The sequence below is a fragment of the Oreochromis niloticus genome, linkage group LG23, assembly GCF_001858045.2.
Source record: "Oreochromis niloticus isolate F11D_XX linkage group LG23, O_niloticus_UMD_NMBU, whole genome shotgun sequence".
NCBI lineage: Eukaryota > Metazoa > Chordata > Actinopteri > Cichliformes > Cichlidae > Oreochromis > Oreochromis niloticus.
Genome location: NC_031986.2, coordinates 34,146,734 through 34,171,811, shown reverse-complemented (window position 1 = coordinate 34,171,811; position 25,078 = coordinate 34,146,734). Strand labels below are relative to the sequence as shown.

Sequence of the window (25,078 nt, the reverse complement as noted above, 5' to 3'; positions counted from 1 at the left end):
CAGAGAAAACCTCTAGCCTCTGCTGCTGGCCTCTCTGCCTTGCTTCATGCCCTGTCGGACTTTAACAGCAGGGCAATGCATTTTCTTTAACAGCATGGATGCAGTGGAGTAAAGGACAGAGAACAACAGGAGTAAAAATAGTAGCATATAAGAAAAGATCATGAAAATAAACATAGTAGAGAATCAGACAGAAAACAGGAGTAGCTTTTAAGGATGAGAGCACGGACTGCTGAGCCAAGTGAGATGGATCTGGGAAATGTGAGACACTTAGTCACGGGAACATAAAGAGATTAGAGCAGAAACTCACCAGATCGCTGACCAGAGGCATTGCTTTTCTCTTCCTGAGGTCTGGCATGCTGTCAATACTATACAGAGCACCACCCATCCTGGAGAGAAAACATACTTTAAACATCAGCTATATTGTCAGCTAACAGCTGGCAGCTAGAACCTTCACCGTGAATAAGTTACAAAATAAATGCACTGAGACACTGGTCTTTCTTTTTGGTCAGTAAGTTATAGATTTTCAATAGCTGGAGCAGTGTCAGCCTCATGGTTACTTACCCTGCTGACAAAAGCAGAGAGGCAATGCCAACACTTTCTCCTCGGGCCTGTGGAGAAAGAGAAGGGAAAGATGAGATGGAAAAAGCAGGAAAAGGCAGCCTTCCAGAAAACTACAACGCTGTAGTTCCAATTGTAGTTTGTAGTTCGCTCAAACGTGACCTGTCACCGCAATGACTGCAGGTGTTCTCAAAGGGTCATGATTTACAACAGAGTGAAAAAAAAACTACACTGTGTGTATTTCTTAGTGAGTGTGGGGATTATTGACATCAGCAGTGAGTTCTGTGTTTGTGGAAGAAGATTACAGCCAGATGGCTATCCGTGTAATCATTTCTCTAATTCTATCTGTTCCATTATTGAAAGACAATGTTCTTTGTCCGCTTGCCTCTTCAAAGAATGACATGCGGCAGTGATACTAACGTCACACTATACACAGAAATAGCCCTGATTGATACAAACACCAGACTTTGGAAAGGACACTTAACAGGCTTGCAGCAGCTTCCTATGTGCGTCTTGCGCTCGCCATAAATATCTGTGAGCCATACAGATACATATGATACAAATTAGATTTATTAACACACTACAGGGCACACCCACCTGAGAGCCAGCTCCTGCCATGGGTAATCAGAATGGACTACATGCATTCGCTACGAGGATGGCAAACAACTGAAAAGAAAATAATGAAATGGCAAAAACAATACAGGGGGTAAACAGAAACTATCAAACACAAGACAATATAATCCACAGCTGTGACCAAAAACTGGGAAAAATGACAGACTGGTCAACGAAAGCTGGAAAAATACAGAGTAAGAACAGGACATGCAGGGATTGATGCAACAAGGCAATCAGCAGAGCAGCAACAGAACCGCACTCTAAGAACCGTTCCTGCCAATGACAGGATTCACCTGACAGTGACTGCAAGCAAGAGGACCATACAAATAAACTGAACACACACAGACACATCCTGGCAGTACCTCTTGTAGTTGTAGTCGTACTCTGCTGAAAAGTCGAAGCCAGTTGGCTTTAGCTCTGGCAGGACCGGGCTCCATAATTTCCCTTTTTGGGAAGCTGAAATATGGTTTGAGAAAGAAGTCTAGCTTTCAGGACTATTATATACACAGCGATATGTAATGTAGTGGCAAAGATGCTAAAATGAATCATGTAAAAAACAAATTGATGATGAGCAACTTGAAGTAGATCTATACATAACTACATATGTAATTTTGACATTTTTTTCCCTTTATAATGCTGATATTAACTTCACCTTGCAACAGTAGGCTCCTCTTTCTTCTGTTCAAGAGCCGGAGGGACACTCTCTGTTGCCGGAGGAAGCTCAGGGGGCTGAGGTTCCTCCTTTGGCACTTCAAATTTGGGCTCAGGCTCCAGAGGCTTGCTGTCTGGAGCTGGAACCTGCGATATAGTTGTGGGGGTGGGTGTAGCTGTAGTTGTGCCAAAGAGATCCTGCTGTGTGGGTGCAAAGGGAGGCTTGGTGGAATCTGCAAGAGAAGGGGCCATTGTGCTGTCCTGTGAGACCGGAGGTAGGCCAGCAGCCGTGCTGGGAGACTGAGGCCGATCCTGGGCAAGTCGCTGCTGATGCAGTGACGTCTGCTTCTCCAACGGCGGCCTGGTGGAGGAAAGACCATCAGACGGGGGCATCAAGGTGGGGGCAGTGCTTGTGGGTGTGGGGGTATAGGGAGGCTCCTGGTCTTCACTCAGTGTGCCATCCAGTGGATACATTTCTTCATCTTCCTTATATGACATCTCCTCCTCATCCTCATAGTTGTAATCTCCCTCCTCCCCGTACATGTCTCCCTCTTCTTCGTCATACAGAGCCCCCTCCTCCCCTCCATCTTTGAGGTAGCCTCCTTCATCGCTGTAGATGCCTTGGTGATCCTCACCATCCCAACCTGGGGAATCTTCTTTGCCGTAGCTGACCGAAGAGTGGCAAGAATGATAGGAGTCGTTCTCATCGTAGAATTCCGAACCTCTCAAGCTTTCACCGTCCTCGGGAACGAATTCCTCGCTGAGCTGCGAGCTGCCTCGACTCAACTCGCCCGACGAAGCGTAACGACTGTCTGTGGGACTGAAGGCAGGGGAGACGAAAACGTGTTAGATAAACCTTTGGTTATTAAGCAAACTATATCTGTTTCCATTTTTGTGTGTCACAGAGATACTAAAGGAGCTTGTGTTGGGACCGGAAAGGGAGAGAGCTAACCACCAGGAGAAGAGGAGTGACTTTAAACCAAACCCAGATTGGGCTTTGGACTAGTGATGCAACTGCAAGGGGACTCTGTTTAGTAACAGGAATGCTTACTATGATTGTTAGTTCAAACACAAATTTGTACAGAATCACACGCCATACAAAAGCACACTAGATTGCAGAAACACAACGATGCGTTTTTCATAAAGTAAACATTTAAATAGTTTAATTTAAAACAAAAGAAGTTAACCTGACGAGGTTGAGGATAATTTAGCAGACTGGTGGAAAAAAGCAGATAAATTCACAATGATAAATGAAGCCATTAGACTGAGTCAGCGAGAGATGTGAGACACATAGAAAGATTATTTCCTTAAACACACTCTGACACACGCACACTCACTCGCTTTATTGTTTTCGTCTCTATTGATTACAGTCCTGCTGGTTTAATAATGCATAGTGCACGAACAGTAAAAGACACAAAAGTATGACTGAATGGACAAATAAATACTCAATCACAACAACCCCTGTTTTTCCTATTCATAACCTATCCTGCAATCTCTCTCTCTCTTCCGTCTCGAAGACTAACACAGACAGTGACAAACGCTTGCATAATTCGTGAGTCTAAACACATGTCTGCCCTCTTTCTTCACAAAGAATGTAAAACAAAACATGATGAAATGAAGATGAAAAAGAACGCAATCTGTCTTGGCCTCTCTGCTCGGCCACATTATTGGGCTGACGGGCTCCTGCTGTCTCACAAGTGGAAATTAAATGTGTATAATTACCAAGTATGGGACACCCACAATAAGACAGGGCCCTTCTTAAAGTCTCACATACAGGGTGAAGCTGTAATAACAAGCTGTCATGAAAACAGATGGGCACGCTCACACAGACTCACACGGGCAGTTCCACAAACTCCAACCGACAATTAACCTATCTGTCTCCGACTGTTACGAAACACCACACACGCATCCCGCCGATCGCTCACCCACACATGTAAAGACGACACAGCACAGAACTTCTAACGATTGAGGGGACAAGTGTGATCGTTTGTGATTCTTCACAGGAACACAGTAAGGATAGATGCAGGTTCGGTAGTTTCATCTAAAATATATAGAATATACATATACAAAGATAGGGTAAGAGCGCATGCATGCAAGCACAGCGAGCGAGGAGGACGGGACAAGTCCACCACTGACGTCACAGCGAGACGGAGTCACAGGCTGGAGCAGAAGGAAGAAGAAGAGGAAGAGGAGGAGGAGGAGAAGTTAGAGACGAGGTACAGAGACCCACCTATCGGACAGCGAGTGCCTACTGTCTAGAGAATACTGACGGCTGGTGCGCCGGCTCGACCCTGAGCCTGAGTCGATATCACTGCGCCCGTTGGTGGCCGAGTCTAAACTATCATAGCGTCTGGTAAGAGGAGCAGGGGAGGAGGTAGGGAGGAGGGGGAGAGGTGGGAGAGGAGCATCAGTAGAGCTCAGTGCAAATCTTTGAAAGACAGCTCTAACTCAAACTGAGCCTCTGTGCCGCCTGCTTAACGATAGCTTCACAAAGTTGTCTTAAAACATCAGTCAGGCGTCCACATGAACATGAAAATTTCGCTTGCTGTTATTCTTCCCGCCAGCGTTTAATATCTATTCCTAAGTGATCCACAGCAGTCCTTGCTCCAGTCTTAATTTGGAGTTAATATGAGGCTGAGGTTATGTAAATCAAATGCAGATATTCCAGTCATTTCAGTGGGAAATTTCATCTTCTAGGGAATTTTGCACTAATAAGCAAATATCTTTTGAACACGGCTTCTTTGCTCGTCTAAATCAGATTACCGAAAGCTCATATTAACTTCAGATGAATACATTTGCATGAGACAAGGAATGTGGATTTAGTTCCCTCATCATTTACACTGGAAGTGGATGGGGAAGGGCTCTCTTTACAGAGAGTATAAAAAGGAGAAACAATAACAGCAAGTGCAACCTGCTGAAAATATGAACCTGTCCATTAAGCTTCTGCACAAAGACCTCTCACTGACGCTGAGGTTTATTATATCCATCTCAGCCTTGACAAAGCAAATAGTCACACTTTAAATTTAAGCTTTTCTGAGAAATGCATGAGTTTAGAGCCTCTCCTGCTTTCATATATACATATCTAAAGTGACGACCATTATGTTCAGAAATCACAAGGGGTTTCTGATGCTCACACACTCGACATGCACACAAAGATGCAAGCACGCGCACACGCATTCGCACGTGAAAGATAACCACAAAGGCCCGCTTCATACAAAACCTGTATACAAGAACTCTGCACCCCAGCATGCTTGTATACACTGAGGCCAGGGTTATTCTCTAGAGAAGGAGAGCACAGTGGGACATGTTACTATGTACAACACAGTGCAACAAAACAAGGCCGCAGGGGCTCACTTGTCTCATGGCTATGAGCTAGACGGGGAGGAGCGCTCCGTTTACGAGCAGCGTGATGTTAAATTCACAACGTTAAAACATTTAGATCTTTTGTGTGACCAAAAACGCCTCTCTCTATGTTGCATGTAAACTTTATGGTGCACATAGGCAAAATAAAACCCTGTTCTTCAGTCTCAGTAGTAGTACGCCTGTTACCTCATAGCTCTGTGATCATAGTCCAGCTCATTGATGTCGTCAGTGTAGGAGTGTCTGTAGTGCTGGTGCCTCATGGGATACTGGTGCATGGAAGCATTGGGCTGGGAGGTGGTGTAGTAAGGAGGTGGGATGCTGTTACTGGTCTCACTGCGGTAGTCGCTGTCCCTGTCATCCACTGCGCTGTCTGGGTCCTCGTCTGTTCACCAACACACAGCGGGACACGGAACAAAGTCAGGTTGGCGAAACAAAAAGGGGACGACCATTGAGTACGTTGACTGTTTATTGAAAGAGCTGGGGCGTAGAAAAGGGAGGTGGTCTTGTTTCTTTTCAGATAGTTGAAGTCTCTGCTCAGAATCCATTTTTTTTCTCATTCAATCCCAAATGAGAGCCTAAAAATCAGGGGGAAACATCTGTAGGCCTGTGACTATGTAATTCCCCTACAATTAAATGGAATTTTAATCTATTTTAATTTAAATTACAATGTAACGTTATTTACCTACAAATACTTAAAGGTTGTTAGGCTGGAATAAAAGAATAACAAGTCACATTTTTACAGGAAACAGAGAAAAGTGTTTTTTACGGTGGCCCTGAGAGGTCAAACGGACTGCAACTTAAAAAAACACCGGCAATAAGAAAAATGCTGCAAAAACACACAAAACACAACGATAACAGGAAAAATGACAACGGAAATAGGAAAAAAGAAAACATAAATAGGAAAAAACAAAACATAAATAGGAAAAAACAGATTTTTAAAAGCACAAGGGAAGTGTTTCTGGGGAGACAATAACCGGACGGACCAGTTGCAGGAACCCAAAACATGGTAGTTGTGTTTTATCATGATTCATATATACTGATGACGGATTTTTAGGCTAATAGTTAGGCTAACACACTTAGCTCTCATCTTTTCTTTCCTCACAAAACCGATAGATCCTCCACTTCTTTTAATTGTCTCCCAGCACAATTCTTAGCATGTTTTGGTTCCTGCAACTGGTCCGTTGGGTTATTGTCTCCCCAGAAACACTTCCCTTGTGCTTTTGGAAATCTGTCTTTTCCTGTTTCTGTTTTCTTTTTTCCTATTTCCATTGTGTTTGGGTGCTTTTGCTGCGTTTTTCTTATTGCTGGTGTTTTCTTAAGTTGCAGTCCGTTTGGCCTCTCAGGGCCACCGTAGTTTTTGGTCTTGTTTTATAGATTCTGTAGCATTATTTTTAAATTGTGAAACTTTTTGCCCACGCAGTCTTTTATTAAATGATTCGCCCTATCCACAGTATGTCTTCATGAAAGACTGACCTGCTGCTAATAAACCCATACAGCTGTGAGATGTTCGATCAGGTCGACCAGCGGGTTTAAATGATTTGCAAAAGATTCCGATTTTGCGGAAACAGAGTTTTAGACAGTTCAGTGCCTGAGATGCAAGTGGGAGTTATTCGGTTATGTGCTTCCTGTCTCATAATGAATCACTCGAAAATAACTCATCTTTATCTCATCAAATATGTATGCATCCTGAGTTTGGCTAGAGCTGCATTCAATTTCATTTTAACAGTTTGAGGTATTATTGCAAAAGCAAGGATATGAGGTGAGAGGAAGTTCAGGGAGGATGTGTGGAGAAGAAATACTTTTTTGGCAGTTAATGGTCTCTGAAGAATACTACGCAAGGAGATCATTACATTAAGTGAGACATGGACAATAAATACAGAATTACTCCAAGTTGTTAGCAGAACCGCATGAAAGAAACTTACTTTGCTGATCTCCCCACAGACTCCAATTACCTGCGAAGAGATAAAGGAGTCGGAAAAACCAAATTAGGTTTGGGCCACAAATTAAACACACAAGCAGTCAACAAAGCCAGGGTAAACAAACGGGGAGGATCGTTAGCCCTCAGAAATAATTGTTTTATGATGTAAATATGTGTGGAGAGAGTTTATAAGTGGCTGTCTATGTATGCGTGTGTGTGTGTTTGAGCAGAGAAAAACACAAGGTCTTTAGAAAAAACTGTTTTTAAGGCAGCTGGCCTCGATGCAGTCAGGTAACACACACACATCTTCTTTGCACAAACACAAGCACCACGATGCAAACCAAACCCCTCTCTCCACAGGTCCATAGTATCCACACAGTTATGCACCTGCTCCCAGTGTCACCACTGCCAGACAGGCGGACAGGCGGACAGGCGTGGGAGTGTGTCTGACACCCCCCGTATGTCATCTCACATTCATCACGGATCTATCACCTGTAAGTCATTCTAGTGTTCAGGCAGGCATGCATTTGTGATTAATCTCATCGGCTCTCCTTCCTCTCGCCAGCTAACCTTTCCTTCATCTATTAGCTTCATTTCTACCTCCTGTCTACGCCTCTTCTCAGTAAGCTGAGGAGCCAGAGGAGAGAGAGTGGGGAGAGGAAACACAGGCGGCATAAAAAGGGCACAGCAGGATCGGGCGCAGGAGGAGGTAAATGCAGAAGAGGATGCTGGCGGCACTCACAGCACTGTGTGGATGGTGCATGTAGTGGTCGCTCCTGCTCTTCCTGATAGGCATACTGGGGCAAAAAGCAGAAACAACAGACGAATAAGGAAACAATACAAAGCAGAAAAAATTGTGGTATTGTGGTAATACAGTGAAGAGTGTTCAGCAGAATAAAAACTCTTACATCTTGATCTCTCATGGCATTTAGTTGTTCAAGTTTCTTCGCCCAGTATCTGGCCTCTTCCTCTGGGATGTCTGCAGAAACAGAAACACTTGAGATTCTCCGTTCGGCACGTGAAATATTGGACGCTACGCTCTAAGTCTCAGTCTCAGATCTTGAATAGAATTACGCAGCAATCATTTTCTATAAGTGTAATGGCAATACGCAAGAGGTACAGGTAACATTAATCAAGCAGTCACTTTATGTTTGCTGTTGGTTTTCTTGTGTTTGTTCATGTCTGTCCCGTTGAGCATATAAACTACACAGCTCTCCTGAAACTGAACATACTTATAACCAACAGCTCGAGGACCTTGTGCTGATACTGTTTTGCCAAAGTTTAAAGTGAATTTTCTCAAGTTATATCAAAGAGTAGGGCTGGCATTAGAGGGCTAGTTGTATTAGTAGTTGAAGCGGTACTAAAACTGTATCAGGCAACTACTAAGAGCACTAGAAAAAGTACTAATAGGAATCATGAGACAGTCTTTAGAATTCTAAAGTAGCAGCAGTTCTGAAACTAGTAACATTTTTTGAAGAAGAATTCAAATTAATACAAAATAAATTAAACGTTATTATGGACACAACACTGATAAATGTCAAACCTAGTGGCAGCTCAAAGCGTGTGTCGAGCAGCAGCCTATGAAAGGTCGGGTCTTTGGTTCCACAGATCTCGTTCTCAGCCATGATCACATTGGAGTCGAGGGTCAGCCACTGACCCGGCCCCTCCTGGAAAAGACAGAAGGACAAACATGACTGCAGCAACACTTACTGTGTGATCAGTATGCATTTTGGCAACTCTGCCCTGGATCTAATTTGCTGTTTTCGTACAAATGACCAGTGCCATCAATCTTCTCATCTACGGCTTAATATGTGAGTTTTAGTAAGCTAAATTTAGAAATAGAATAACTGCATTTATTTTTCATTCAAGCTGGGCTAGTAAGCATAGCCAATAAAACCAAAGGTCTGAGTCAGAAAGATGAATGTGGTGAACCTCATTGGACTGCCGTATGCTGCGCAGGGGGATCCATAAGGTGCCCACCATGGTGTCCCAGATCAGCCCCTTGTTCCACACCTCCACTGTGAGGCCCAGATCAAGGCGGTTTATTTCACTGTTCAGTAGAGATGGCGAGATAAGAAAAGGACAAGCAAACAGAAAAATGATTAGGAATAAAAAAAGAAGTTAAATACAGAATATTGTCATGAGCTGAGTGGAGGCTTGGGCTGTTTACACAAGACTTTTAGCAAAAATACAGTTTATTCCTCGAGGAGCTGAATTTAATCTGGTGATGGATATGCACCATGATTCAATCTGCTCAGGGAAATGAGTCATTCAGCATGAAGATGGAAAAGCACAGGTGACAGTCAGCCAGGCTCCCGACAACATATAAGTGGCTGCACAGACAGAAACTATCTATATTTATGTGTGATAAACAACAGTGAACTCAAAAGCTCAAATACAGCTAACATTTGTAATGCAACTACGTATCTGGCTTGCAGGTTATCAGCTCACTATGCATCTCCCATTACTGAACAGTGATGCTCCTAAGCTAGGTTTAAATGAAGAAAAAACCTAACAATGAGCGTGGTTCTTATATAAAAGTGCTTCCTTAGGAGATGAACAAATCTTCAGGTGACTTTCCTGGATGGTGTGCTGGCCCTGAAAGGTGGAAAGTAGAGGAAAGCCCTTCTTTGAAGATATTCCTTACATTTAATTTAGCACCATGACTGTAGCAGAGTTTTTCTTTTGGATTGACATTCTGGAGTTTTAAGGTGTTAATGAATCTTGAATGGGGAGAAACTTTCATGACTAGATGTGTGAAATCTGCTGGAGCAGAGCAAACAGCAGCAGAGGTGTTATTTCATCCCATCACTCATGAGTGGAAGGGAGGCAGAATGGCAGCAAAAAAACAGAAATAAAAAAACTGCGACACAAATGTTACAGCTGACTCCCACAGCACCCTGATAACATCAATTTCACTCCTCACGTGGGTGAAATTGGACATCACGCAGGTTAAAGACAGCTTCATATTAGATGTCTGAATTCTCACATGCACGTGCACCAGGTAATGTCTAGGACAGTTCAGGGCTACAGAGAAAACGGGTTTAGTTTCACTAATTAAGAATATGTTCACATTAAAAATGTCTTATGGAAATAAAACAATAGATCTGATAGTTTAATAAGGTAATGCAGCTTTGACTCTTAAAAGGTCGTCTCAATTGCAACAGGCAGTTAAAAAACATCAATGCCACAATATTGTCCTCATTTCATGCATTCTTTTTCTTTTCTTAAAGCTGAAACCCATATTATGACACTATAGGTGGGTTGGTTGGAGACTGTGCTGTGCTATATAAGTAGCTGCTAAAGTAGCCACAGAGGTGCCGGAGAGGTGTGGAAAGTTTGCCTAATTCCAACTTCATTCCCTGGATTTTTTTCATTGTCAGGACGAGAAGCACTCACAACATGAAGTCCTGCTCCCAACATGGCTGACTGCCACGGACAGCGATGGTTGTGCTCTTAACATTCTGCACCTTCAGGGTCACGTATGTGTTGAATTTCTCTGCGAAAATGAACAGATTCAAACATCGGTCTCGATGCCCCCAGTGTTTTACAATCAACAGCTTCATGCGGTACATCCGTGACACAACTCACCTTGTGGTCCATCAAGCTTGCCTTTTTTCACTGTGAACAAATTAAGAAAAGAAAAAGGAAATTAGCCTGTCATGTTTTTTTGTGTGTGTATTTTTTAAGAGATCATATTCCGTCATCGGATCTCACAGGCTTCAGGGCCTGTGCACTTACAGTGCGAGCTTCTGCCTGTAGCTCATGTGCATCAAAGTATGGTTGCTTGGTGACTGACAGTAGTCTGGCATTTTACAGAGAAAGTGGGGGGTCTGCAACTAAACTTTGCTCTTTGGGCAGAATGCCAGGCTCTCAATATGAAAGACTACATCCGTTCAGCAGGAGACGTCAGGGTCTCTGAGTGACTTGTTGGATGGAAAGATGGCCTGAACGATACACGTGTGTTTTCCATCATGCCTGTCAACACAGGCTGATGGATAAAACACTGAACAGTTCTGCAGTTTATTGTACACAATAGATAAATCGCTGCTGAGGTGCCACAGCCAGTTTCTCCATACAGGGTCCACTGGAGGTACCAAAATGACTTTTAAAACCACAGTGACGTCAAAAGCTTATTCATTATTCATTTAGTCTTGCACCCTGCCGATTCCCATCATCCCCATGTTCAAGAGTGAAGTATTAATATTCAGCGGACTGGTATTTAATCCCTGATGATTGCTTCTTTTCACTGACGTTAGGTTTAAAGAAAGAAATACAGGCTACTTAAAATCTATCTAATGGAAATTCAGCAACATGCACGTGTGAACGGATGTAAAGAAGAATTTCTTTGTATTGCAAAACCTACAGCCCGACTCACTAATATAGAGGAGAAAAGTAAAAGGCAGAAAATACAGTTTCAAATGTGATGATGACAAAGAAACACACTGAGTCATTTTCTTAGTCAGTGACAGCAGAGCAGGCACGATAATCATTGTGGAAAAATTGGCTTCTAAAAATAGCATCACCCCAGGAAACCCCTGGGATCACTCTTATCACTTAAATATTATTCAGATTCAAGAAACCGGTGCCAGAGTAGGAAGTGTCGTGAAGCATGTGTGTTCTTAGCCAACATCAAAGTAAAGTCTCCATCCTGATATTTTAGCTGCTGACAAGGCAGCCGTGCCAAAGGGGTGAGGAAGGTTCATTGCACTGAACATGCATTCGACAAAGACGAGTTCAAATGGGTACTTTGCTTTTAAGTAGGCAGTAATTGACAGATGCACCTTCGGCTGCACCCTTGCCAGCACTCTCTCTCTCTCACATATACAGTCCTTTCCTCACCAGCCGTCGTTCCTCTCTCCCTCTCTCTCAGTCAATCACTCGCTCCTACAAGCTCCCCCTGCCATGTGGTGAGTGTGCACGTGTGTTCCCTTTCTATCTCTTTCTCTTGTGCTCCATTAATCTCTCTGTGGAGCCGGATGCAGGCAGAGTGAGCTGCATCCCCAACACTAAAAATAACCACTTCAGTGTGACAGGGGTGGGGGGTGCTGGAAAGTGGAGAGGTGTGTGTGTGTGCGTGTGTGTGTAAGAGCTGGGGGAAGAGGGGTGGGGTGGTGGAGGGGTTACTTGCTCACAGGCATGAGACTAAACCAACACTGCTGTAGCTAGTTACTGCTGCGGTGTGGGTGAAAAATAAAGAGAGTTACATATTTTGTGCAAAACCTCCACAGAAAATGTTGAGTCGGTGCCACAGTGATTACAGGATTTCATTTTCTCTTTCTTCACTCGGGAAAATTGGACAAATACTTTTACTCGTGCCCTGGTTCAGAGGAGCTAAAGGGGCTTTTTATTTCATGAGGTTTTCCAATCAAACGCTTTCAAAGAGCCTACACTTCAGAGCCATTATACTGACACCAGCAACAGCAATATAAACCTGTAGTACTGAAGAGGGAGCGCACAGAAGGAAATTACAAATATTATAATTAAAAACGAAAAGAACACTGATTGAATGGTCATTAATTTAAAAAAAAAACAGCTTGCAAGTCTAAAATAATTGGTGATTAAAGCTCATCCCTGTTTTCTAAATAATATTCAGTCACAGTGACCTCAGTGCAACTAGAAGTTGATGGTCTATTAATAATGTTAACTAGTGTATATGGTCTAAGTAGTCACTAATGTCTACCACAGGCTTTCAAGGTGGCTATAATTGAACCAGTACTTAAAAGCTTTTACTTGAGCCAGCCGTCTTAGCCTTTCGACCTACAAAAGAGTGGCTGTAAAACAGCGGGGTGATCATGTGCAGTATAATAGTATAACTGAAGAGTTTCAATCAGTTTGCAGAATTCATCTTAGCACTGAAGAAGCACTGGTGACGGTCACGAATGACCTTCTTAGGGCCGATGGCTGATAGTGGACTAATTTTTGTGTTTCTGCTGTTAGCCCTCATTTGATACAGTTGAGTGTAAGATTTCAATATAAAGACTAGAATACACCGTTGGTGTCAAAGGAAATGTGCCGCAATAGTTTGAATCTGATCAGAAATGTATATGTAAATGGGGAGTCTTCTTCACATATGAAAGTTAACCATGGAGTTCCACAGGGTCCTGTGCTGGGACCAATTCTATTTACATCATACCTGCCTCCCTCAAGCAATGCTACCAGAAAACACAGAATACATATTCATTGCTATGCAGATGATCTTCAGCTTTATTTATCTATGAAGCCAGATGACATTAACCTACATAAAAGGGTGGTTGTTCTGCAATTTTCTTCTCCCAAACTCAAAAACCTGAGGCTGTTATATTTGGCCCTAATAGTCTTATAAACCAGAAACCAGTATCTGTCAGTATCTGGTCAGACCCAATGTTTTAGGCCAAGGTATTAGTAAGTAATACTATGATCATCAAAAATGCTGCAGTGAGACTGATGACAGAAACAAGAGAGAGAGAGTGAGAGGGGCCATATTTCTATATTTCATTTTCTTTTAGAATTGAATTTAGTAGTATTTTATAGTATCTTGAAGACATAGCACCATATTATCCTAATAGAGTGACTCACTCACTGCAGGCTTACTTGTGGTTCCTAAAGTTTCTAAAAGTAGAATGGGAGGCTGAGCCTTCAGCTTTTTTCTGTCTTCTGTGGAACCAGCTCCCAGTTTGGATTCAGCAGAGACACCCTCTCTGCTTTAAAGGTTAGAATAAAACCTTTCCTTAATGTTTAAGCTTACAGTTAGAGCTGGATCAGGTGAATTAACCAACCTGTAGTTGTGCTCCTATAGGTTTAAACAGCTGCAGCACTTCATGTGATACACCGAGCACTTCTTCTCCACTGACCTCTCTTTTACTCCCCACACGTTTATATATGCCTGAAGCATGTCATTAAATTTGTGTCTTCTCTCCTTTAGTCTATGGTTTTTCACCTGTCTCCCTCTGCTCTTTTTTTCTTTTCTCTTCCTCCTCACACCCCCAACCAGTCATGCTTTTGTCTTCCCACCATTGCAAAGTGCTAGCTCATAGGTTGTTTGATTGCTGGGGTTTTCTCCAGAATACTATAGGGTCTTTATCTTACAGTAACCTTACAGTATAATACCTGCAACAAGAATTAGAGTGCCATTATGCTAAATGCGTGGAGAGCACAACTGCCGGTCAGCCGTTTAAAGATTATATATAGCATATACAGGAAAGAGTATCTACAGCCTAAGCATTGTTAACAACAGAATGTGAATGCTTCATTATAACTGTTGCACATACTTCCATTAATAAAAAACTGCCCTTTGCTGTCATCTTTTTTTGCTATGATTGCTCCTGATCTGTATTACAGTAACATAGCAGTGTTTTCGAGACAGTAAAAGACAAATGTAGTCAGGGTTTGTGCTAAATTATACAGTAATGCTAATGAGCGCATGTGCCATGGCTCACTCATTTATAGAGCTATAATGCCTGAATTTGCATCTTGCTACAAAGCGTGACAGTAAGGATGGCTGCCATCTACTTACTCAGCTTTTGTAGCACAGTCCATCATTTCATAGAACAGATCTAACATCATGAGACACACACACGTCTCAGCAGGCAAAACTGGGTGACTGCTGCAGTCCAGCATGACAGCCCATACTGTTCATCCCATAATTCTCTATTCTTCTCACATCCACCATGAAAGGAAGAACATAGTATCAATATTAACCTAGCTGCAGGCCTATTACAGTGTGTTTAGAAGCTAATGAGAAAATGCCAGCAGAGACCTAAAATACCATTGGGGTTGCTATGCCAACAAAGCTTCAGGACATAAATGGACCACCAACGAGCCTGAATCTCAATCCTGACATCTGTGCAATCAGCTCCAGCACTGGTGTCAGCAGCAAAGCAGCCTCTTCGCAAACACTTAGAGCCTGTTCTAACCTCTTGTTAAATCTGAGGAAGACGCTTGAGGAAATCCCGTTTTTCATCTTTTCTTCACTAACCCTTAAAACACAAACCTTACAGTATCAAGCCTTTCAGAATTGGAAACGCACCCAAACTCTGGAGAGATTCTCTGCATAGCACACATTTGATCCTAAGCATTAGAAGTATTGAACAGTTATAAAAAATATTTGTAATAACAGGAGAACTCATATCAATTCAGCGAGAAGTAAAAGGAGCAGTAGTTTACAGGAAGTGGCTCACGACAGGCAGAGATGTGCACAGTTTCAGCATGCATTCAAATAGATAGATATTAGATTAAATAAACTTGTGGTTCTCCCACAGCTGTAGCTATAATTATAATGCCATCTCTAAAGAATCCAGTTCTTTGGATATGTTGTAAAGACATTGTTGTAAAACACATGAGAAAGTTTTTGTTGTTGGGAGGGAGAGCAGAAAAACTTTGAAAAACTCTTAGGAAAATGTCTTTTAAGCACAAATCTCCTCACACATGACATAAACTTTGAGTTCCTTATGTAGAGGGAAAAGGAGGTGCTCACCCCCAAATTCACTCTCCAAATTTTAGCACAAGCAGACTATCCAGTTTCCAACTGGAAAGCTACGTGGGTAAATTTATATTTACGAACAAGGGATTTACATTTCATCAGTTAAAAAAGAAATAATGTATTAATAAATGAAGATCTGAAGTTGACTACCTTTCCTCATGCCTGAAATGAAGCCCCAAACCAGCCAAAGCAACATTACCTAACACATGTGACTTCCTGTAAATGCTGCAAAGGTTTTACAGCAACAGAGTGACAGCTGAGGTTTTATAGACATCTCACTGACAGCCTTTACATCTAGACACCAGATTTCTATTTTTACAAACATCATAGACAATATTAACGACTTTACTGAATAAGTGCATTTAATGACCCTGTGGGTCTTTAAATAACAGGAAACAACTGGAAAATCTCGCAATGTTTAAGGACGGATTGGGAGAAATGGAAAATTTATACCATTGCAATGAGTCACGTGGTTAGGGGAAATCGTAATGTAAAGAAACCAAGCAGCCTAATGGAACACGCCTTTTTGCAGAGCGTATTTATGTGTGGAAACTGAGAGAGGGATCCATTCGACATATTTAATCAAAATGCCATCACCTTTTATAAAATAAAGAATAAAACACTCCTCACAGGGATGAGCAGAGTGGATATCATCTTGCTTTATTATGTCTGACAGTAGCTGCCAGAAGCATACGCCTACTACATAAATCGATCCGGTTGTAGCAATGCCAGCTTTTGTATAAAAAAAAAAAAGAAAAAGACAAAAAAAAAGACAAAAAAAAAGAGGCTGGACCGTTAGCATGGACAGCAGGAGGAGTGCAAGATTTCTGTGTATATTTTAGCGAAAAAATTAAAACTAATATGCAGGTGATGGGAAATATTGCCTCATAAATTGCTATTTACATCGAATGATCATTTAACAGCCCAGATTTTTTCCGTAATGTTATCTGCAGGAGGTGGCTATTGTAAAAGTATCACCAGCAATCCTCCAAAAGCTGTAAAGATACTACTGGAGCTATGGAAACTGCTCACATCAGCAGGTCAAGGAAACGGACAGCAAGTCAAGCCAGCGCACGGACTGTTAGTTTTTCTCTTACCTCCAACACACAGCAATGACATCTCTTATTTGCGCCTTTAGTACAGGATCCAGCTTCTTCGCCAGCTTCCTAACTGGCAGAGCTAATCTGTGCAGTATACAGTCCGGATGAATGGCTGGGCGGGAGATGGAGAAGCCTGCCGTCGCCAGCGAGCAGGACCAGAGCCCGACAGGATTCGCTACAGCTGATCAAAATGAAAGTTTTCACAGTTGCAGGGTGAACGCCAGCTCCGCCGTCCTGTCGCTCTGGTTTGAATGGACTGACTGCTTATATCTGAGACTCTTTCACCCCCTCGCTCTCAGCTCTCCGGTCCCCAACACACAGCCATCTTGTTCAGCTTCAGCACCACCGCTGCGTGGACAGCTCCTGGCAGTGACGTCAGAGCGCGTGGTGGTGGTGTGTAAAGGTGGGGTGGGGGGGAGTGAAATCCCCGATTATTAACTTCTAACTTCACACTTTGGACATTTTTGGAAAAATACAGTAATGTGCAGACGACTCGAGTCTCCCTTCATTTCTTTATATTGGCCTTGGGGAAAAAAAGAAATATGTGCAGCAATTTATTTAAATATCCGCAACTATTCCTAATATGGAAATTCGGTATGTAAGACAGAGTTTGACTGCTTCGAATGAGATTGAAAGTCAATATTTGGATGTTGGCTGCTTTTGGTTCCCACGCTGCTTCGATAATGCTGAGGTCCGGGCTCTGGGGGGCAATCCATGACTGATAGTGTTCCACTGTGGGTTTTAATCTAGGCATGGATTAAAACTGCACTGGGAGTGTGTTTGGGATCACTGTCATGCTGAAAAATGAAGCCAATCACATGTTTTCCAGATGGTATTGCATGGTGAATCAAACTATGACAATTTGGATTCATCACTCCATCAGACCCGTTGGACACAAATTTATTTTCAGTCCAGTTCTTGTATATTTTGGCACACCTCAGCCTTTCCTTCCTGTTCCCTTTCCTTAAGAATGACTTCTTCCTTCCAATGAGACCGTTTCAGATGAGGCTTCAGTGAACAGTAGATAGATCGGCTGAAGGTCCAGATGCAAATCTCAGATCCTGTGTCAGGTTTTTGCTGCAAGTTTTCTTAAGGACTTTCAGATTCTGTTCATCCGATGTAGATTTAAACCTGGCACTTTTTCCATGTATATACTGCAACGAGTTTTAAGGAGACACTGCACATCATTCCGAGATGTGCCACGTTTTTGGCTAATAGGAGTTTGTGAATCACCTAGTTGATGAAAAAACACTTTTTAAAATATTTTTCATAGATTCAGCTGAAGAAATGAAGACCTGTTGCTTTTGCAGCAGGCAGATGGACTAAGAAAGAAAAGGACTGGACTGAGAGTGAGTGAAAAAGCAGCCAATGTCCAAAAACTTTAAAACTTTGTCCTCCAGAAAGGCTGGAGTTGCATTGCTCAAAGCACTTTTAAAAATGTCAAAAACATTTGTTGCCTATGAAGCAAAACATAAAGAAATGAAGGGTGACCCAAAACATTTGCAAATATATTCATTTATATTAATTAGCATCACCTACACTATTACTAATGGCAAATAGTGAAGAAAAAGTGTAAACAGTAAAACATTCATCTGACCAGATTTTTCACAAAGTTGAATTTCTTTGACAAAGTCAAGGCTCACAGGAGAAAATGGAAATCGGTGCCCTTTCCGCAATTGCCTGCATTATACAATCAGCTGCAGATGCTTATAGGTTTTCTAAAACCTTCCCCTTTGTGTGCAGACAAATGGATTCAGTAATCCTTTGATTTGTCTGGGCACATGAAAAGCCTTGCATTGTTAAAGTCGGCTTGTAGAAGAATGTAAACATGGGTTGGCTTTGGCCTTCCTGTATTTAGGTATCATTACTGTGCTCTCCCTTTCTGGTAATGGGACTCCCCTGCTGCCGACTGGTCTGCCGTCTCCGCACTCTGGTTAAAAATCAAATCCACGTCACTTTCAAATACCTCTCTGAGTGCTGTTCTTTTCCAGAGTACAGCCTTCCTACAAATTACGTGGTTATAACTCCATTCTCAGAAACTCCCTGCAGATTTCAAATCAAATAAAACTTTTATGGACTGCCAAATGTCTTGCTACACAGCCCGGGAGCATACAATCACTTGTTCAAACCAGCACAGATGGATTGTGTATTTCTGGACTGGAAGTAGAAGAGACTTTGTTGTGCTGGTGAGCTTAACATAGAAAAGATAAATATGCTTTATTCTTCCAGCTACACAGTAAATATACCCATCCTCATATTTTTTAAATCCCTGTGTTCAATTTTGCGATTTGTATAGATGATTGTATCTCAGAGTTCACAATCGAAGCAGCGTTTTTATGAATTACTCATCTGAAAAATCGACAGATATGTGACACACACACCCACACACTCACCCCTTTGTCATGACATCTATGACGTTAGTAAATATTGATCGTTTCAGGAAGAACTGGGCATTCCAGTGTCAGATGAACTGTGGGAGGAAGGCCCGGCCTTCCTAACATCACAAATTTAGCATTCAGCCAAAGTGTAGTTAGGCAACATTTGGCCACGATGACAGCACAGGTCTCTCTCTTGTCCATCAAAACTGTCTCCAGTGCCTCCGTGTTTCAGCAGGTGGCTTAACAAGGGGCTCTTTATTGGTAAGATGGGAACAAATTTCCTGCAGTAAAGAAATTTCATCAACTACTTCAAGTTGGGCTGGAAGATGGTTTTGACGGTGCTTGATTATACCTCACTATATAACTGTGGAACAATATTCTGGGACTTCCAGAATCTGTTTTTCTGTCCACGTGAATACTCCTGACAGAAGGGGCTGTCGTCTATTTCACCTATTTTTAGTTACTTCTATTGATTGGCAGTGTTAGACTGCTATTGGTAGGTCTGGATATAAATCCCATGTGTTTCCGTTACATTACATAATGTCGCTGGGAGTTCTCATCAATTTGTCTTTATTTTAAGTCATAAAAAGCAGTAGACTCTTTTTTTTCCACCTCTCCTCTGCCATTAATAGTTTGGATCCACATCTCCCTCTGCTGGGACACAGCATCCCCTGCATCATTACAGTTTCTCATTTTAGTCACTGAATTTAACAAAACCATGTCTAATTAGTTACCTGCTGTGGGGTCTGCCTCTGCAGGTGTGACGTGCTGTTTTGTTATTTGTTTTAAACATGAGGCTGTGCACTTTAAACAATTATGTCAGCAATAAATGTGCATAAATTCCCCATTTTCAGAATGGTTTAATGAACATCTGGAAAAATACAAATATTCAGTTTTCTGACAACATGGCAAACAAACTGTCCATTTCAGAACCTGACATTATCAATAGAAATTCCACCATGCATACTCCAACATGTAATACTCACCCCTTTCCAGTTTAAAAAAAAAAAAAAAATCACATATTCTAAAAATAACTACCTATACATCCCTCCGCCAAACACACGCCACACATCATTTACAGTAAACTGATAATTCGGCTTGCTGTACACGCCATTTACCTGTAGATAACTACACGATAAGGGGAAGGTGATTCCCAAAAGACTTAATTAAGGCAGCTCAGAAAGTAAAATGACATTTTATTTGATGACATTTATGAATTGTAAAGCCCCCTCAACCTTGCCGCACAGACTTACATTCACAAAAAGTACGTGTGGGAGTAAACATGTCCACACATATTCATAAACTATAGGCATGCAGACATGGAGTATGTGTGTTGTTCTGAAGTACCTGTTCCTATCTACATGCTCTGCTGATTGGCAATGATTTGACCTAAAAGCATCAAGCCTCTCGCGTGTCCGTGATCCAAGACTGGGTGTGTCTCTGACTGCAGCCTCCTCATAACTTCTCACTGGCAAGGAATGAAAAAATGTCATTAGAGACAAGATATAAAGAAAAACGATAAAATAGAGACCCTGGACATGCAATTTTTGCACCAATATAACACCGAACATTACAGTGTGTTGCATTTGTTAACAAATAGTAATGCACATATCATAATGCGTGCTTCATTTTTGAAGGAAAATAATATAATAACCAGTAAATGTGGAGCCCTACACAGTAGTTCTGGAGGCATTTCAAACACAACCACTTCTGAAGGTAAAAGTAATTAGTTATATTTATAACGTAGACAAATATTTTTAATAACAGCGCACGTGAGTCTAAGTAATGGTTCGAAATGTTAAAAACTGGTTTGTTCACTTTCTTGATGAGAAAACTGACACCATTCATGCCTGTGCAGCAAATACATACCTAGTGACAACAGTGCTGCACCAAGCCTTTAAAGAAGCATCCATGCAGGAAGCGACTAGCGGCAATTTAGCGACGCAGAGAAAGTCAACTTCACTTCAAGTGATAAAGGGTGTGACCCGAAATGAGCGGGTCACATGTTAAACTAAAGGTAAACATACGAAAGGCAACCAGAGCCTATAATGTTTGCTAACAACTAACGAGGTGTAAAAGTGAATCGCGTCCTGTGCAGGCGTCCCTTAATGCTACGGTTACACCAGGAAAACAGTGGTTGGAGACAGCAGAATGACTACAATTAGTGCAACCATGTCCAATGAAATTGTCATCTTGTTGGTTCGAAGTCAGGGATCAGGTCTGCATCACTTGCAATCAGTTTTTGTCTTCAAAGCAACTTTGGAGATGGCAACAGACTGCAAACAATTGCAGACACGGTCAGGGACAAAACTGCAATAAGGTCGGATGAGTCTGCTATGAGTTTGAGGTCAGGTTTGCAATTAGATCTGATCTGTGATAATACACTACTAAATCGGCAAAAATCGCGAATCTGTTGCTGTTGCAGACTGACTGAGTAGCACCGACTCAGATTGTTTGGAGACAGGTTGCCTCCCACCAGGTGACCTGATCTGTCACCTCGAGATCGAAAGTGGTCACCCAGATGTTTTATGGTGGGGAATGCTCAACATCTGGGTCAACAGTTGGTCAAATGTGAAAAAGTTCAATGCAATCACCAGCTTCTCCTAGTTGCAAAGGAGGTTGTCTTATGTTTCTCTTGTATGACTGAGTAATAAGGCTGACCAAGTAACAAATAACATTTTGTTTGTTTATATGTATAAAACTCAAAGCAGGTAACCAGCTTTTGGACGTAGCTTCATATTTTTGACACGAACACCTGTGTCGCCACAGGAGGGAGTGGGAGAAAAGGCTCTGAGGTGAGATCTGTGACAAAACCAGGATGTGATAAGCCAAAGTGTTGAGCTGTTGTCAAATGTGTTTGGCAGCATTAAACACTCAACGCTGCACCTGAGCTGGCATTAACAAAGACCAGACCACTAACTGGGAAAAAAAAACTGATGGTGTTACACCCAGTCTGAGTCCATCACACTGAATTTCAAGTGTACAGACTTATTCAAACTCAGGTATAACCTTTTGCTTTCGCAGAGAACCAGTGTTTGGCAAGCGAACAGATATATCTCTTGGAAGTATCTGTTCGCTCCATTACAGCTCCCAGTGTTCTATTGTCAATTTTCCACCTTATCAGTCTGAGTACGGGATATATTAATCAGATTACCTGTCCAGGTGAGATAGGACCTCACAAAGCTGGGTAAGCAGGGCACGGTGTTTATGAGGGTTGCCCTCGAGTACTCCACTGAGACGACTCAGGTATGAATCCAGATTTCCAAGAGATGCTGTCTCCCCAGTACCTGTTCAGGATAAATACAGAACTGCAAATGTTTAATTTTGATAATTTCATATGAGACTCTAGTATATATAAACTAAACCCTGCTGTTGCTATAGCCACATGTTTAAAAGTCAGGATAAAAGAGATTGAATAACATCAGCATTATCTAATATTTTGCCCTCCTACTGCATTTCCCTTCATGAGTCTGACCCAAACAACGCTGACCTGGCAAGGGCACCGATGAGAGACTGTTGACCAGTGTGTGCTTAATGGCCATCAAGTGTTGCTGGAGAGCCTGGGTACGCTTCTCATCTTGCCCCAGTTCAGCCTCCAGGCGCTCTTTAGCATTGTACATGTCCTTAATGTGCCGCTGCAGCACTGCATTCTGCTCCTCAAACTCAATGTTGGCCTTACGGAGGCGTCGCAACTCTGCCTCTCGAGCTGAACGCAGAGAATAAAAATAAAAAGAGTTTGACGGGGTTGAAGGTTTATGCGAGAATGTCCGATTACCTAACAGAGCAACGGCACAGTTCTGTCTTAACACTACTAGTCAGGCGCTGTCAGTTCCTCTGTTACCTTTGTTCTGATCGAGGAACTCTTCGGTGAAAATAGGAATGTCAAATCTGTTTGAGAGGTCAGAAGCCTAAAACAGAAAGAGTCAGCAAATGGACAACTGATGGGAAAGTGACACTGAAGAAAACAGTAATAACTGATTAGAGCGTCACCTACCTTTGTTAAGGATGATCCTGAACTAGTGCCGATGACTGCAGATGGTGTGTCTTCTGATAAAAAGTGTATGTGCATTACACACAGCTCACATAAGACAGAGCAACTCTAAAGCAGTAAGCAGAGGCTAGTTGTTACCTTTTTTGATCCTCTTGTCTTGTATTTTAGCACTGGTGATCTGATAGGCCTCAGTCTGCTGATATTCCTTCAGTTCCTGGGCATACTGCATCTTCTCTCGTTCCGCCTCATCCAGATAACGCTATTGGTATACGAAATATGTTCAAATACAACAACACCCTCTGCAAAACATCACTAAATAGCCAGCTGATGAAGTTATTTTGTGTTATATTGAATAATCTGCATGTGCATGGGACACTTTTAAGAGCTACCTGTTTGTCCATCGGAGCTAATCGTGTCCACTCTGCTCCGAGTCTCTTGGTGATTTCTGGGAAAGGTAAATCAGGGTACCTGGCCCGCATGTGTTCTCGCCGTTCATTCAGAAAGCGGACATATCCTGTAACAGGTGCCTTGGGACCATTTGGCAGCACCTTCTTCCTCTTCTTTCCCTTCGGCCAGCCTCTTTTCTTGGGCTGGAGATGGATGAAACAACAGTCTCAAAAAGGCAGGGACAGTCTAATCTGACTCCTCCTCAATCAGGAGACAAACCCTGATGCAGCTAGTGACTGCCTTAATAATCAGCTAAGATCCACTGTCTCTAAAAAAAAAGAACATGGCAGCAGGGCTCAGGATTGCAAATATAGATCTGAACAAACCACAAGACTTCTGGAACTATGCCATTTGGACTGATGAGACCCAGGCAGAGATGTTTGTCCATAAAAGACAACAACACATTTGGTGCATATCAGCACAAACACCTCAAAACATCTGTAAAGCATGGCAGAGGAAGGGTAATGATTTGGGTTTGTTTTGCAGTCAATGAGTCAACTATTGACTCCTCTGTATATTAAACTGGGTCATGCAAAAGGTCAATGATCCCAAGCACAGCAGCAAACCTCCAACAGAATGGCTGAAAAGAGAAGCATGGTGCTGCAATGGCCCAGTCAAAGCCCACATCTCCAGAATGTGCAAAAACAAGTGATGGAAGAGACACAGAAAAGCATTCCGTCAAGACCCTGCTGGCAGACTAATGAGTCACAGGGTGTCCTTAGTTTCAGGACCCTCCATAGAGTCCAAAAACTTTTTTTTTAAAACCTGAGTGTACCTGCTGAAGCAAAGTATTTAACCAAATATGAACATCCTTATTTTCCCAATTAAAAGATTAAATTAAATTGATTCAAATCCGGTCCACTTTGGTCAGCTGCAGCGGTGCTCACCTCTTCTGGGGGTTGATCCGCTGTCTGTGAAGCTTTGGGCTGCTGTGATGCATCACTCTGCTCTTGTTTGATCCCTCCCATGATCTGAGTCCGTGCAGCTGACTCTCAGAATAAAAACGTGTTTATCCGTCAGAGAGTAATTCCGTGAGGAGAAATCTGTGCAGAATTAGAAGCTTTAAGTAGTCTACAAAATATGTTTACTAGCATCGATTATAATGAATTATTTCCTCACAATAACACCGATTTTCAAGCTAACCTGACTGCTAGCAGTTCAGTGTAGCTAACGTTAACTGGTCGCAGCTCTCACACACGCACATACACATACACACACAACAGAAATCTACACAATAAAAGATAATCCACACCGCCCACTCTTCCGGTGGAAAAAAAAATGAAAATCAAGCACTCCTATAAGTAGAAGTGTTTCTTCACTACGGAAAATTATAGATTTTTACAAATATATTTCTACTTTTTGGATTTTATTACTCACTCGATAATGAATCCCTCGGCCAAACAGGAAGAACAGCCTGCCTGTCTCCTGATTGGTCGATAGGGAGACTCGTGATTGGTTGGCTGGTCGAAGACCCCCTCACCCCCCCCCCCCGTTTCCACCCAGAACCAGTATGCACCGCACTCTCCCCCTGCCATCAGATCAGGTAGAATAAATACAAAGGCAGGGTTTTAAACATGTTATTAATTTTTAAAGCGCTGT

General features: G+C 42.2%; 2 protein-coding genes across 11 annotated transcripts in view; both read right to left on the bottom strand.

Moving 5' to 3' along the window:
• unc13a (unc-13 homolog A (C. elegans)) overlaps nucleotides 1-17,029 on the bottom strand; it is a 41,836-nt gene extending 24,807 nt beyond the window's left edge. For 6 of the 8 annotated variants that reach the window (XM_019351996.2, XM_019352000.2, XM_019351997.2 and 3 more), the window contains exons 1-14: nucleotides 16,661-17,029; nucleotides 10,694-10,723; nucleotides 10,502-10,601; nucleotides 9,035-9,152; nucleotides 8,646-8,769; nucleotides 8,011-8,081; nucleotides 7,845-7,899; nucleotides 7,107-7,136; nucleotides 5,371-5,566; nucleotides 4,052-4,171; nucleotides 1,823-2,641; nucleotides 1,533-1,626; nucleotides 562-608; nucleotides 308-386 (exon numbers count right to left, since the gene is read on the bottom strand). In XM_019351996.2, coding sequence (XP_019207541.1) covers nucleotides 308-386; nucleotides 562-608; nucleotides 1,533-1,626; nucleotides 1,823-2,641; nucleotides 4,052-4,171; nucleotides 5,371-5,566; nucleotides 7,107-7,136; nucleotides 7,845-7,899; nucleotides 8,011-8,081; nucleotides 8,646-8,769; nucleotides 9,035-9,152; nucleotides 10,502-10,601; nucleotides 10,694-10,723; nucleotides 16,661-16,682 — 1,905 coding nt within the window. In that variant the 5' untranslated portion in view covers nucleotides 16,683-17,029. The remainder of the gene's footprint in view (nucleotides 1-307; nucleotides 387-561; nucleotides 609-1,532; nucleotides 1,627-1,822; nucleotides 2,642-4,051; nucleotides 4,172-5,370; nucleotides 5,567-7,106; nucleotides 7,137-7,844; nucleotides 7,900-8,010; nucleotides 8,082-8,645; nucleotides 8,770-9,034; nucleotides 9,153-10,501; nucleotides 10,602-10,693; nucleotides 10,724-16,660) is intronic. The other 2 variants (XM_019352003.2, XM_019352004.2) reach the window with 1 other exon arrangement.
• A 2,855-nt stretch (nucleotides 17,030-19,884) lies between these two features.
• Nucleotides 19,885-24,981, bottom strand: hmg20b (high mobility group 20B). Of its 3 annotated transcripts, none has more exons than XM_003451314.5 (9): nucleotides 24,857-24,981; nucleotides 24,367-24,522; nucleotides 23,422-23,622; nucleotides 23,171-23,291; nucleotides 23,036-23,088; nucleotides 22,883-22,949; nucleotides 22,532-22,747; nucleotides 22,196-22,328; nucleotides 19,885-20,509 (listed from the first exon to the last, which is right to left on the bottom strand). In XM_003451314.5, exons 2-9 carry the CDS (start codon nucleotides 24,445-24,447, stop codon nucleotides 20,497-20,499), a joined length of 885 nt encoding a protein of 294 aa, XP_003451362.1. In that variant the 5' UTR covers nucleotides 24,448-24,522; nucleotides 24,857-24,981; the 3' UTR covers nucleotides 19,885-20,496. The 3 variants fall into 3 exon arrangements, with proteins under 3 accessions (XP_003451362.1, XP_025758574.1, XP_013130547.1); XM_025902789.1 differs by having other exon boundaries at nucleotides 23,036-23,085; XM_013275093.3 differs by lacking the exon at nucleotides 24,857-24,981 and adding an exon at nucleotides 24,623-24,818.
• Nucleotides 24,982-25,078: the final 97 nt, after the last annotated feature.

Coding starts and splice junctions, on each gene's coding strand:
- hmg20b (XM_003451314.5), bottom strand. CDS start 24,447: ATGGGAGGGATCAAACAAGAGCAGAGTGATGCATCACAGCAGCCCAAA. Junction 23,623..24,366: donor CGGATCAACCCCCAGAAGAG/GTGAGCACCGCT, acceptor ATCCATCTCCAG/CCCAAGAAAAGAGGCTGGCC. Junction 22,329..22,531: donor CTCATCGGTGCCCTTGCCAG/GTCAGCGTTGTT, acceptor TATCCTGAACAG/GTACTGGGGAGACAGCATCT.